At 42.7% G+C, this 15240-nt stretch overlaps 1 protein-coding gene across 2 annotated transcripts; it reads left to right on the top strand.

Annotated features, from left to right (window-relative positions):
* clk2a (CDC-like kinase 2a) lies at positions 1 to 15149 on the top strand. 2 transcript variants are annotated; one of them, XM_035763676.2, is made up of 13 exons: positions 1 to 165; positions 1269 to 1456; positions 1698 to 1983; positions 2779 to 2869; positions 3967 to 4033; positions 5270 to 5386; positions 6304 to 6470; positions 9527 to 9621; positions 10073 to 10202; positions 12705 to 12787; positions 13332 to 13411; positions 13713 to 13803; positions 14028 to 15149. In XM_035763676.2, the coding sequence occupies exons 2-13, from the start codon at positions 1269 to 1271 to the stop codon at positions 14214 to 14216; spliced, it is 1584 nt and encodes a 527-aa protein (XP_035619569.1). In that variant the 5' UTR covers positions 1 to 165; the 3' UTR covers positions 14217 to 15149. The 2 variants fall into 2 exon arrangements, with proteins under 2 accessions (XP_035619569.1, XP_035619570.1); XM_035763677.2 differs by lacking the exons at positions 1 to 165; positions 1269 to 1456; positions 2779 to 2869 and having other exon boundaries at positions 1836 to 1983.
* Positions 15150 to 15240: the final 91 nt, after the last annotated feature.

The raw sequence follows: 15240 nt of genomic DNA, 5'->3' as shown, positions 1-15240 counted from the left end.
GTCGAAAAACAGACGTAAGCTCGCGAGACCGTGATGGTTCGTATGAGGCTACATCGCTAGCAACAGATATAGATAGGATTCCAATAGTGAGAAGGGAAGCCAAAACGAGCAATTGCCAACACGGATTTCCTGTGGGATAAACACACAGGCCTGGCTGCTAAAACGGTAAACAATACATTGTAAATACACGTGTACATGTAATTGTATTCGGGTTTCAATGACAAGGTAATCCATGCGAGTCAAAAGTACAGTCAGTTAGAATCAAAGCTAACAAGTAGCTAGTAAGATGGCGGTCAAAATTAGCTAGCATTAGGGAGCTAGGTAGCTATTAGCTAACGTTAGCGGCATATTTTCAGAAATAGCCAAACAGAAAAGACAATTTATGCCATTCTTCGCGAAAGCAGTTCGTGTGAAATGGGAGCATTTCTGCGAAATATCAGGTCATCGTTTAGTAGCGAATTTAGCATACCGTTCGTTATGCAGCCAACTCGACTGAATTCTGACGTCGTAGTTAGCTATATTTGTTCTGAGTCAACACATTGCCATTTGTTGTCATGATGGCTATCGAACTGACTTGGTTGTCAAACTACACATTTGTCATCCCATGTCTTTTTTTAGTTATCATATTTAGTTAAACTGTCAGTGATTAACCCACGTCATTAAGTTACTTATCTAACATTTGCATTTAGCCAGGTAACATTAACCAGGTACGTCAGCTAACGTTTTTCTTAGCTACTGTTGTTATTCTAAGGCCATCCCAACCTAGCTACGTTTTTGTTATTGAGTGCAGTAGGCTAACGTTACTGTACTCTTGACATTTGACTGGCTTAACACTTGTGATCGTGAATACTGCCTAACCACCAGTATTTTTATTTAACATTTGTTTAACTAGGCAAGCCAGTTAAGAACAAATTCTTATTTCCAATGACTGTCTAGGAACATTGTTAACTGCCTTGTTCAGGGGCAGAACGACAGATTTATACCTTGTCAGCTCGGGGATTTGATCTAGAAGCCTTTCGGTTACTGGCCCAACGCTACCTGCCGCCACAATATAGAGTTTGTTTCAAAGCCTTCAAATGTACAAATGCAAGTCCTGTTTATTTGAAAACCTCCCCACCACCTGTTCCTCACTAGGTTTGCGTTGGCTACTTTTCTTCCTTTTCCCCACAATGCAGCTGTTTATGTATCCCACCCTCCTTTCTGAGTGTAATCCAACCCCTCACCAACTGCAATGAGAATACCAAGTAACAACTCTTGTCTTGTCACAGATGCCACACTCAAGACGGTACCCGTCCTCAGAACTGGCCAGCCGGAGCAGCTATCAAGACCGAGACAGAGGACGCAAGCAGAGGCACCGCAGATCGCCCTCTTTTTCCTCTAGCAGTGACCGGGAAAGGGACAAAGACCGAAGGGGGCGGGGAAACAGACAGGAGGGAAGCTATGCTCGCTCTAGGAGGTGTGTTTTCTATGGTTGTATTATATTTGTTCACTTGCATACTTAATGATTTGGTATGATGGCTTTTGTACTGTATGATACTTTATCTAGTAGAAATGTTTTTCATAGTCTTGAAATCTCAGTAGATTAATCTACCTGTATGGCATTCATTTAATAATGTGTAACTGGAGTTTAAGCAATGTGTCTTCTTAAATTGTCAGACAGCATTGCTCTAACCCATTGTGTTGGCCCACTTTTGCAGCTACAATAATCGCTCGGCAGACCGCAGGCCGTACGACCGACGCTACTGTGAGGGCTATCGGCGCCTGGACCAGAGCCGCGAACGAGACAGAGATCGCGGAAACAGGGAAAGGGAACATGGAGGAGCAGCAGTCGATAGTTACTACGCACCTGACCTGTCACCGAGCATGTGCGACTACCGGCGGGGTCGTGAGAGGGAACAGGAGGAGTCATACCGAAGGAAGGGCAGCAGGCGTAAGCACAAACGAAGGCGGCGTAGAACCAGGTCCTATAGCCCATCCTCGTCGGTGAGTACAGCCCGGCCCGAGCTTGTCCTTTAACCCTCCTACTCTTTCTATCTTTCTCTTCTCTCTCTCCCTCATGTCTTTCTCTCTACTTCTCTTTAACCTTCTCTTGTCCACAGCTCCTGGACTTGGTAAGTAGTACAATCTTTTTTGTTTTGTTTTTGTCAGCAGGATTTTAGTTTTTTTTGGTTTTAGTAATTAAATCCAAATGTACTTTCTACAGTCTTTTCATAAAATGAGTTATGTAGTGAGACATTGTGGATAAAGCATCAGCCACATTTTATCCTTCTGCATTAAGTAGACATGCGAGGTGACCATAGGTTGGGATGTATCACTGATTTTAATCTCAAACTATTTCTGCTTCATTTTCTTATCATTCTCAGTTTATTTGTTTTCTGGGAAGTACTCTTGCTTAAAATTAAGTGAGCAATATTATAATTTGTAGATATTTTTGCTCTTTTATGAATTGGCTTTTTATTCATGAATGGATATGCAGGTTGCTTCCTTATTTGTAAGCAGCACAAGTTAAAAGGTAGAGGGGGAGAGAAGCAGAGGACGAAATGTGATCTTTGACTTGTTCCCTTGCACTATATCCCTATCGTTATATATTTCCTCACTTGGTGTCATACGAATCGCCCAATGACCACCACAACCACTACGTCAACTACAACACCACCCTCCTCCTCCCTCCTCTACCTGTGCCGCCTTCCATCGCCGTGGCTACGGCTGCCCCTGAAAACCCCCTGTCCCCCTGTCGGTCGTGTCGTGACCTGCTGATGCCGTGGGGGCTGCAAACAGCGGAGCGACAGCCGGACGCGGGCACTGAGTGTGAGGGACGACGAGGAAGGGCACCTGATCTGTCGGAGTGGGGACGTCCTGCAAGAGAGATGTACTCACTGCCACTACTCTATCGTAACCCTTCTCCATATGAGTATTTAAAACCATAGAGCATTCACTGACAGGGGAGTGCCTGATGATGATGCCATGGTAGAATGTTGCTCGCTCTAGCTCAAAAAGCAGGGTGGATTGCACACAATGTTGAGGATAGCGGTTTTAGATAAATATCGCTCGTTGTGTTGAAGATATCTAGCTGTGGTGTGTTTTTATATCGGAGATATTCAACAAACAAAAAAATATCTTCCCCTACCACCGCATTTCCTTAACTTCTTAATCATCTCTTGCGCTTTAGTTTAAATTCAAGTCCAGATCTACAATTTCTTTTTTTTAATGCATTTAATTAGGCAAAGCAATTATGAACGTTTTTAAATATTTTTTTCCAATCCCTCATATCTAGCCCTTTCCCTCAACTAGCATGTGTATCTAGTAAACATTCATTGGGCCTCTACAACTTAAGTTGTCTGCAGTGTTGCAATTTTTTCCTTTGACAGTTGCATCTTTCTAATGCTACACTTCATAGTAAATTTAAGAGCATGATAAAAAACAGTTATGATCTCATAACACCCACACAATTAACATAGTTTTACCACTTTCTAGCTCATATTCCTTGCATAACTTGTATGTTATCTTCAGTGATTCCTGTTTGGAACCCCCCCACTAAGTCTACACATTCACACTTATATCAGGAAAAGTTTAGCTTGAGTGTGTCTTTTTAATTACATAGGTTAACCAGTAAAACGAAATGTAGTCCTCACACTCCCTTGCCCTAAAATAGGCACACCACCACATCTGTAGGGAATATACTTTTGTTTTCCTTCCTATAAGCTGCTGGGGGGCACTCAAATTTACTCCCTCATCTTTTCCCCCCCCTGTTAGTATGTGGACCCCAATTATCAGGTTATCTAGGACTGTGGAAAAGTAAAAACATTTTTTTATAGACATCCCATTTATCCACAACCTGAAAAGGGGAATGGGTGCTAGCATTGAAACGCCTAACTTTTTTGCCTTGGTTTCCCTGCTCCTGTCCACATGTCTAATTCTTCTCTTCCCTTCTTTCCCGCTTTTTCCCTCTCTCTCTCTGTCTTCCAGATGAGATTGTCAGCACTCTGGGGGAAGGCACCTTTGGGAGGGTGATGCAATGTATTGACCATCGCCGGTATGTATCTGCATTAAAAATAACTGCTAGAGATATAGACCTCTGTGTAAACTCTGAGTGTGTCCCAAATGGCAGCCTATTAGCTAATCTAGTGTACTACATTTGATCATAGCCCTGTGGGTCCTGGTCAAAAGTAGTGCATCATAAAGGAAATCCGGTGCCATTTGGGACACAGTCTCTGCCTAGATCACCCTCTTATGTATTTATGGATGAGTGGTGTGGCTCTGAGTTTAGCTGGCTGGGCAATTATACCCCATGCAAATGTCTGCCATGCTAATGTCCCTGCCTGGGCTCCCTGAAGCATAATGTGAGTTTGAACTTAAATGTGATAAAAAAACAAAAGTCATTATGGGAACATAAGATGTTGCATAATCAACATGAAAAGACAAGAATTTACACATCACAATTGTTTTCTTCTATGAAATAAGGTGGACTTTCATAGTTATAGAATTGGACAAATTTATCATGTTTAGAGATTGAAAAAGCAGGTTTCAAAAGCAATCTTAAGTGTATCCGTCAGTCTTATTTTAGCTACCAAACCTGTGACACCAGGTTTCCAAGCAACAGCACTCTTGGTTAATGTAGATTAACTTCTAACAAGACTCACTTCAGCCAATAAGAGCTTTGTGCCATAAGGTATTCCCTAATGTATTGTGTGTTAGGACTGCACCTAAATTGTGACATTGACATGCGCAATACTTTTGATTTATTGCTCAGTTGACGGTGTTCTCTCTCTCCTTCTTGCCGCCTCTCAATCCCCCACACACATGTAGACCCGCCCCCTGTCACTCAAGCAGGCAGTTCCTAGTGCTAGAGATTCACTCTGCGTGCATTGACCAAAGAACAGCATGCAGTCAACAGATTTTACCAAACCCTAGCTTTCTACTTTGTTTCTTAATATAAGTGTAAGTTTTTGATATTCTATTCGCTTGTGCTCTGTGCAACACGCTAGTTAGTGGGTCTTCGCAAGCTGTCAATGTGCTTAAAACATTTGTTAGGCTAGCCTTTATTACTAATCGCTAGCTAAATCCACTGAGGTAGGGTATATCTTCAGACTTTTGCTCTAATATAGGGTGGTACCAGTGGTGGAGTGTATATCAGAGGAAAAGCCTGAATAATATTCAACATTTCTTTGTCTGACTGTACCTAAGGTTAGTGCTATGAGGGATCCTTGGGACGTCCATACCTGTAGCCTTACCTTAACCGTTTATCTTTCTCATTCATTGTGTTTTACAGGGGAGGAGCCACTGTTGCTCTGAAGATCATAAAAAATGTGGAGAAATACAAGGAAGCAGCTCGTCTGGAGATCAATGTGCTGGAGAGAATCAATGAGAAAGACCCGGAAAACAAACAGTGAGTATACCTACTACTTTGACCACTGGTGTATTGTTCATTACCAGTGAAGGGAAATATATATTCAACAATTTAAGATTTTACTGAGAACCAGTTCATATAAGAAATGGGTAAATTTACATTTCATTAGGCCCTCAAATATCGATTTCACATTACTAGGAAAACAGATATGCATCTGGTAAGGGAAAAAAGTAGAGGTGTGGATCAGAAGACCAGTCAGTATCTGGTGTGACCATCATTTGCCTCATGCAGCGCTATACATCTCCTTCACATAGAGTTGATCTTGGCTGTTGATTGTGGCCTGTGGAATGTTGTCCCACTCCTCTTCAATGGCTACGTGAACTTGTTGGATATTGTCAGGAACTGGAACATGCGATCGATCCAGAGCATCCCAAACATGCTCAAGCCCTTAATTAACCAACAATGCTGTTTTCAGAAAAATACCTAAACACCATAGGGCCCTCTGACATATAAAGTATGTCAAAGATAACGGACCTATATATTTTTAAGTAATGTCATCTTTGACCACCAACAATCACCATAATAAAAGCTAGCCAGTTGGGGAGAATTAAATTCCCAAATCAATGAATTTAGCAGGTGTGAGCAAAAGATCAAAGCATTAGCCATGGCAAAATGCTTTGAATTGCAGGAAATTTGCTTTAAAATGGCAACATTTTCTTGTCTGCTCCATGGAGAAGTTTGTAAAAATGCAGGAAATTGGCGTACCAATGTAAAACATTGGGGGGGCCTCTAAAATGTTCTCAAATCAAGCGGTGCTGAACATGCCCATTTCCACACCCACCGTCTAAGCCCTTTTTTTTGATCCGAAAAAATACCCTGTCTCGATCCTGTATCATTTCGTTGTTGTTCGATTAGCTTTTAGTGTTATTTAATATGAAACTCCTCTTTACTCCCAGCCTGTGTGTGCAGATGTATGACTGGTTCGACTACCACGGACACATGTGTATCTCCTTTGAGTTGCTGGCCCTCAGCACCTTTGACTTCCTCAAGGAGAACAACTACCTGCCTTACTCCATCGCCCAGGTCCGACACATGGCCTACCAGCTATGCCTGTCTGTCAAGTGTAAGTTGTTATATATATTTTTTAAATTGCCTTTTATTTAACCCGCTAAGTCGTTGAGGGCATGCTCTCTTTCACATTACCGGCCTGACATAAGTACACTCAGATGCAATGATACTACCAGTCATCTAGTCATAATTCTTATTAAAACAGCCTGGCTGTCAAGTGTACGTGCACTACAATATTACGCTACTGTCTTGTTTGTTTGGCCTTTTATTTAACCAAATGACTTATCAAGAACACATTCACTTCAGCAATTTCAACATGACCTACCGTCAACTGGTCATACAGTGGATTTACAAAGTATTCAGACCCCATTTACTTTTCCACATTTTGCATTTTACAGCCTTATTCTAAAGTTTTTCCCCCTCAATCTACACACAATACCACATCATGACAAAGCATAACAGGTTTTTAGAAATGTTTGCAAATAAATTACACTTTTTAGTAAACTATTACATTTGCATAAGTATTCAGACCCTTTTACTCAGTACTTTGTTGAAGCACCTTTGGCTGCGATTTCAGTCTCGTCTTCTTGGGTATGACGCTACAAGCTTGACACACCTGTATTTGGGGAGCTTCTCCCACTTTTCTCTGCAGATCCTCTCAAGCTCTGTCAGGTTGGGTGGGGAGCATCACTGCACAGCTATTTTCAGGTTGCACCAGAGATGTTTGATCGGGTTCCATTCCGGGCTCTGGCTGGGCCACTCAAGGACATTGAGACTTGTCCCGAAGCCATGCCTGCATTGTCTTGGCTGTGTGCTTGGGGCTGTTGTCCTATTGGAAGGTGAACCTTCGCCCCAGTCTGAGGTCCTGAGCGCTCTGGAGCAGGTTTTCATCAAGGATCTCGCTGTACTTTACTTGTTCATTTTTCCCTAGATCCTGACTAGTCTCCCAGTCTCTACCACTGAAAAACATCCCTACAACATGATGCTGCCCCACCATGCTTCACCATAGGGATGGTGCCAGGTTTCATCCAGACGTGAGGTTTCATCAGACCAGAGAAACTTGTTGGCTCTCGTGCCTTTTACTGAGGAGTGGCTTCTGTCTGGCCGCTTTACCATAAAGGCCCGATTGGTGGAGTGCTGCACAGATGGTTGACCTTCTGGAAGGTTCGAACATCTCCACAGAGGAATGCTGTAGCTCCTTCAGTGACCATTGGATTCTTGGTCACCTCCCTGACCAAGGCCCTTCTCCCCCGTTTCCTCTGTTTGGCTGGGCAGCCAGCTGAGTTCTAGAAGGAGTATTGGTGGGTCCAAACTTCTTCCATTTAAGAATGATTGAGGCCACTGTGTTCTTGGTGTCCTTCAATGCTGCAGACATTTTTTTGCCACGTTTTCTTTGGCAACCTCAGATTTGTGCCTCGACACAATCCTGTCTCGTAGCTCTGTGGACAATTCCTTCGACCTCATGGCTTGGTTTTTGCTCTGTCAACTGGGACCTTATCTAGACAGGTGTGTGGACTCCAATCAAGTTGTAGAAACGTCTCAAGGATGATCAATGGAAACAGGATACACTTGAGCTCAATTACGAATCTCGTAGCAAAGGGGTGGAATAGTTACAGTACCACTCAAAAGTTTGGACACATACTCATTCAAGGATTTTCTACATTGTAGAATAATAGTGACGTCAGCTATGAAATGACACATGGAATCATGTAGTAACCAAAAATGTTTTGGGCTTAGTGGGACAATCATGTGTTTTTCAACAGGACAATGACCCCAATGTCGTGTAAATTTCTTCTATTTACCTAATCATGAGAGCAAACCACACACAAGTCAGTTAGTTATCAAAGTCCATCTTTAATTATATGAGCTCAATCACAACCCTGTGACTCTCAGATCAATTCAGTGTCTATCAATGAATTCTCTGAGAGTCCCTCACACATTGCAGCTGAGATCCTTTAATAGCAAAAGACACACACAGCCCGACAGCATAGGCATAATTTATCTTTCAGCTTTGCTCTCTTCTCTTCTCAAACTCAGAACCATAAACAAATCCTCCATATCAACAGGCATATATCAAATCCATCCTATCTTTACAAGATCACAGAGACACATTGACTGGCACACAAACATTGTGGAGCCAAGAGATACACGCTTGACCTCTCCCCTTTCTCCGGCCCAAGCAACTTAGTCTTGACGTAGAACAGATACTGCAAACCCGCCACAGTATTATACAAAAACAACATTCTGATGAGAAGTAACTTACAAACATATGATGAATATAAAACATCTTACCTATGTTACCAACCAATTCTGATTATTCCCCAACACACCTCTCAGTTAGTGTAAGGGCTATTTGACCAAGGAGAGTGATGGCATGCTGCATCAGATCTGGCCTCCACAATCCCCGACCCCAACCAAATTGAGATGGTTTGGGATGAGTTGGACCGCAGAGTGAAGGAAAAGCAGCCAACAAGTGCTCAGCATATGTGGGAACTCCTTCAAGACTGTTGGAAAAAGCATTCCAGGTGAAGCTGGTTGAGAGAATGCCAAGAGTACAAAGCTGTCATCAGGGCAAAGGGTGGCTACTTTGAAGAATCTCAAATATAAAATCGATTTTGATAACTTTTCTTTTTGGTTATGACATAACATGTTCATAGTTTTCATGTCTTCACTATTTTTCTACAATGTCGAATAGTACATTTAAAGAAAAGCCATGGAATGAGTAGGTGTCAACTTTTGATTGGTACTGTATGTAGAGAAGGTATTATTTTTTTAAACATTTTTTAATGCATTTGCTAAAATGTGTAACCTGTGTTGACTTTGAAATGTTTTATTTAATAGATTTTAGAATTAGGCTGTGGAAAACGGACGAGGTCTGTATACTTTCCGAATGCACTATAAGTCTCACTCCAACAACCCCTATATAGATCTCCCTTTGAGACTGAGGGGTTGGAATAAAAGGCCACTGTCGTTTACAATAAGAAGCCTTTAGCCACATGAGGGCATTGTTGGTTCAAACACCTGTCAGAAGAGTAGTGATCTTTTCATTCACCACCATCGAATGTGGATGTCTCGTTTGTTAGGATATTAACTGGGATTTTCTCCTCACAGTTCTTCATGATACCAAGCTGACACACACAGACCTGAAGCCAGAAAACATCCTGTTTGTCAATTCCGACTTCACCATGACCTATAATGTAGAGAAGGTGAGACGAGAAGTCATGCCTCAGGATAATGGGCTTTCTTCAGAGCCTGTTTTGCGTTCACCAAGGCTGCATCCCAAATGGCACCCTATTTCCTAATAGTGCACTACTTTTAACCAGTGCCTGGTCAAAAGTAGTCTACTTTATAGGTTAAAGGGTACCATTTGGGATGCATCCTGAGTGTCATAGCAGGCCTTAAGTGCAGATGATGAATTGGCCTAAATGTACCAGAGCAAAACAAATGAAGCATTTTCTGTTTGGATACAGGTATGGTTAATGTCAAGGTTACTAGATATCAGAAATGGAGTAATCAAGGCATCACTCACTGGCCCTTTCTAAAAGTTGATCTTATACTTGTTTCATGAGGTTTGAAATGAGTTCAGTGATAGTGTAAACTTTAATTTATTTATAGGATGTTTTTAAACCATGTCCTTTTTCACCTTCCTCCCTATAGAAGCGCGAAGAGCGGACCGTGAAGAGCACTGATGTACGGGTGGTGGACTTTGGCAGTGCCACGTTTGACCACGAGCACCACAGCACCATCGTCTCCACACGGCACTACCGCGCCCCAGAAGTCATACTAGGTGAGTGACTTCCCACTTCAGACTCCATTCCTTCAGGCCAGTTGGCTGATCAATTGGATGAGGACTAGGGCTGTTACAGTGACCGTATTACGGCCACACCAGTGGTCACGATTCACGACGGCAGTCAAATTACACATTACATGAGCTCATGTTGTGCAACATTTTTATAGGCTATGTGATGGCCTCTTAAGAAGAGGGTCCCATCAGCTTTCTAGGCAAGGCTTACTATATTTATTATTCAACTTTCCTAATATTAAGCACATCGTAAAGAGAAAAAACAGGAGTATAGCCTACCTGGCTGGCATGAAAATGAACCACGGGAAAGGCGTGCTCAATTCGCTAATTAAGTGCATAGATTACATATTTCTTCGAGACCGATCCATGATAATGGGTCATTCTAAATCGAAACAAATTTCACACATACAGTGCATTCAGAAAGTATTCCGGCCACTTCACCTTTTCCACAAAATGTGGAAAGTGAAGGGATCTTAATACTTTCTGAATGCACTGTATATTATTTAGTGTATGTAAAGAAAATATTAAATTAAGAAAAGGCTAATATTCACCCATCACATCATGATGATGATTAAATGTCATGGTCAAAACATATTGATGCAGTAGTAGCTAAGATGGGGAGAAGTCTGTCTATAGTAATGTGATGCTCTGCCTTAACACTATCAACAAGGCAGGTCCTACAGGCCCAAGTTTTGTCACACCTTGACTACTGTTCAGTCGTGTGGTCAGGTGCCACAAAAAAGGACTTAAGAAATTTGCAGTTGGTTCAGAACAGGGCAGTACGGCTGGCCATTGGATGTACACAGAGCTAATATTAATAATATGTATGTCAATCTCTCCTGGCTAAAAGTGTAGGAGCGATTGACTTCATCACTACTTGTATTTATGAGAGGTATTGACATGTTGAATGCACTGAGCTGTCTGTCTAAACTACTGGCACACAGCTCAAACACCCATGCATACCCCGCAGACATGCCATGCCACGAGGTCTCTTCAGTCCCCAAGTCCAGAACAGACTATGGGAGGCGCACAGTACTACATAGAGCCATGACTACATGGAACTCTATTCCACATGCAGTAAAATTAGATTAAAAAACAGATAAAAAAAAAAATACCTTATGGAACAGCGGGGACTGTGAAGCAACGCAAACATTGGCACAGACACATGCATACACACATACGCACTATAAATACACATGGATTTAGTACTGAATATATGTGGTGGAGTAGGGGCCTGAGGGCACACGGTGTGTTGTGAAATCTGTGAATGTAATGTTTTAAAGGTATTATCAAGTGCTTGTCACATTATGAATGAGAGACTGATGAAGTGTGTACAGCCTGCGAAACAAAGCCGAGCTAGTGCCTTTGACTTTTTTCAAATAATTATTCTCATGCAGCTTTAGTGTATTAAAAATCTAAACATATATAACATACATATATGGCATAACCAGATCCGGGATTAACATGGACAACTAAGAGTATGCTATTCTGTTCTTCTGAAATAGACATTTTCTTCATATCATGCTTCTTTAGACCGGTCTAAAATAAATAATTGATTTATTGGGAAGGTGTAGGATATATTACTTGGATTTATTAGACTGTTTAATGTAGATGTTCTAAAGGTCGGCATCAGTGGCTTGTAGGCAATGTTTGGAAGCCAGGAGATGCCAAATGTGTTTTGTTAATTAATGGTCAAATTACTGTGACTGACAGTTATTTGCTTGACAATTTCATGACCGCCACAGCCCAAATGAGGACTATTCTAAACTAAGGCTGGTGTTGCCAATACATTGGCATTGAACTGCTATAGTCTGTCTGGTTGGGTGAGGAGGGCTATTCTGAAACAGAGGGGGGGTGTTCCTTGGCAGTCACGTTGAGCTGCCATACCCTGCCAGTTCTGTTCGTCAGGTAGACACTGAACTACTCAGTCAGACACTAAGTGCAGTTGATCGGCTTAACCTCGCTCAGTAGTGCATGAGAATTAGTTGAGTGTGCTTTGAGCGGGGTTGATTTAGTCTTTTCACGTCATTTTAAAAGCTCAAGGTGTACGCTTACTCTTGGCCATGTTATGTGGCTTGGGTAAGGCCTCCCTTGTTCTATCTAAAGAAACTCAAAAGCTGCACACTCACCCTCTTGATCCGAAGTGCTAGTTGTGAAGTGACGGACAATGTTTAGGCAGAAAGCTGCTGTGTTGTACTTTGAGTTGTTGCTTTTGATAAATCAAAACACTGGCGCAAGAGTGAGGCTAATGTCTTAAATTGAGCTTTTCCTGCTGTTTTCATTAGTTTCCACCAGCCTACACCAATTCAATATGTGTTGAATAATAAGGGGACATTTCCTGGACACAGATTAAGCCTAGTCTAAAAGACGAGCTAAATGGAGAATCTCAATTTAAATACTTTTAAATCCAGCATTAGGCGTAATCTGTCTCTGGGAAACCACCCCGAGAAATGTTACTTTCCACCCATGATGTGTTTTGTCCTGCAGAGCTGGGCTGGAGCCAGCCATGTGACGTGTGGAGCATCGGTTGCATCCTGTTCGAGTACTACCTAGGCTTCACCTTGTTCCAGGTAAAACCCCACTTCACTTCCCAACCCATTTCTGTCTATGGCGACAGCTGCCTTCCTAGATTGGTCGATTCAGGTTGACAGGAAGGACTGAACAAAGCCCAGAATAGCTTGCTGCCTGGTCACTCGGATTGGTCAGCCTGGAGTCGGACCAGTATCACACCATGTGTACCCACAAATACATTTGCACACGTGCAAGAAAACACGCACGTGTTGAGTCTGAGAGAGCAGCAGGGAGAGACAGCTGCTAATCCTATTGAGGATCAACCCTTGGTTGAGGTTGTCCTCTGTGTTCTGAGTTTTGCTTGGCTGTGCTTCTAACACCATAGATGCTAGCTCACACATTCTATTCAAAGCTCTCAACTTCAGCCACACTTTACTCAGCGTTTATTAAAATTGTTTCAAGATAGGTGAGCACTCTGATAATGGTCTGTTTGCATCGCTGATATCCACAATCTACTTTTATGGCTATTTCATACATTGAGTGAGAAATAGGGATGAAATTAAGATTCACCATGGCTATCTTGTTTGTTCATCCCTCCCTCAGACTCATGATAACAGGGAGCATCTGGCTATGATGGAGAGAATACTGGGGCCAGTGCCCTCCAGGATGATACGCAAGACAAGGTCAGAGCTCACACACACACGACCAGGTGCATCTGTGTAGTTAGTTGCAGGTCAAAAAGCAATCCAACACACACCCCTATAGCGTCTAGTTGTTGACGCAGAGCATCAAAGTGAAGTTTGGTCCATGCCACATTTTAAAGGGCCTTTTTGTTAGCGATGTTAGTCATTGTCTTGCGTCGAACCCCCGTGGCAACTCTTTCCAGGGTGCTGCCACTGCATGCACGTGCAGACACAAACTGTTCTTCAGAGAATTTTTATTTCTGTATGCCACGCCTCAATCTTTGACAATTTCTCAACTCAGGAAGCAGAAATATTTTTACCGCGGCCGTCTGGACTGGGACGAGAGCTCGTCAGCTGGGAGATACGTGAGGGAGAACTGCAAACCCTTACGGGTAAGAGAGCAGCTCCTTTTCCCTCCTTGTGTAGCCCACTACTTTATCTTCCTTGACCTCTACCTCTCATTCACCCTCTCATATCGGATTAACCAGGAATTTCTAAAATCATCCTCTCTTTAGACAAATTAACCCTAACCCCGACTCTAGTATCAACGGTTCCTGATTTTCATTGTTATGCTAATCACATCTCTGTATACCCTCTCTCTTTCTGTCTCTCTCAGAGATACCTGTTGTCGGAGGCTGAGGAGCACCATCAGCTGTTTGACCTGATTGAGAGCATGCTGGAGTACGAGCCCACTAAGCGCCTGGTTCTGGCCAACTCCCTCAGACACCCGTTCTTCGAATCAGGGACAGCAGGCGATGCAGTGGGGGGGAAGAGCTGGGAGGGCAACCGCGACATCAGCCGGTGACCCAGGGCCTCCATACTCTTAAGGATAGAGGGATTTAAGGTGGAGCAGACAGATATGACCGCTTAAGGTGGTGTATCACAGCATGAACCTGTTCCCTCCTGCTTACTATACTGCCCCACCTCCACAGCCAGGAGAGGGGCTCATGCTGGCAGCTAGAAGAACTTCAGAAAAGGACAGTCCTCTTAGTCCTCTCGGCTTCTACTCCCGACAGAAGACATGACGAGATTAGGTTTTTTTTGTGTGTTTTTTTGCCCAACCTTAAACTACCCAGCTCCAGTCTTCCGCATGTAAAGAAAAGGACCGGTCTGGTCTAGGTCCGTTTTAAGTGGAACACTAGTGCGAGCAAGAGGGACCCTCGCTACGTAATCAAATATTGTGACCCTTTCGTTTGATGTCAGACGATTGGCAAAGAGGGGCATTGTAACGTGGTTAGTTCTTCCATTTAAAGAGCACTATTTATTTGGAAACCATCGATCTGGACTAATATTAGCCAACTGGATGACATCTTTTGTCACATTGTTTATATAGGCCTCTCCTATTGCTATATTTATTTCTGTTACATAATGCTTTCTAGGAGAGGGATTATGCTGCCATATTAATGTAATAATAGTACTCACGCCTAGACGTGTTTTCGCAGCTGGTCGTCTTGTCTGGGGAACTGACCCACACACACACACACAACGCAAACTGCCTTTTATACTTTGTGATAGGCTCAGGCTTGTGGTCTGAGAGCGCACGTACCCACAGGGTCATAGTAGTCATGTGTGGCATCCCAATGCCACATGCACACAGCAGCACAGTTTACAGTATTTATTATGAGACGCTGCTGCTGGTCATCTCCCTGTACAGTACTTTTTGTATGAGATTTAAATGTGTAAGACTGTATATATGTATGATTGTTTAGAATTAAAGTTAAGTCCTCCTTTTGCCAGGGCTTATAGTGCTGTTAATGTCAGCTTTGGCCTCTGGCACAGTTATGCGAAGGCTTTTTGTCTTCGATGCTTGACTGTGTCTTTGTATCCCT

This window comes from Oncorhynchus keta, chromosome 19 (genome assembly GCF_023373465.1).
Source record: "Oncorhynchus keta strain PuntledgeMale-10-30-2019 chromosome 19, Oket_V2, whole genome shotgun sequence".
Classification (NCBI taxonomy): Eukaryota; Metazoa; Chordata; class Actinopteri; order Salmoniformes; family Salmonidae; genus Oncorhynchus; species Oncorhynchus keta.
The sequence above is the reverse complement of the archived record's forward strand: the minus strand, read 5'-3'. Positions and strand labels throughout refer to the sequence as shown.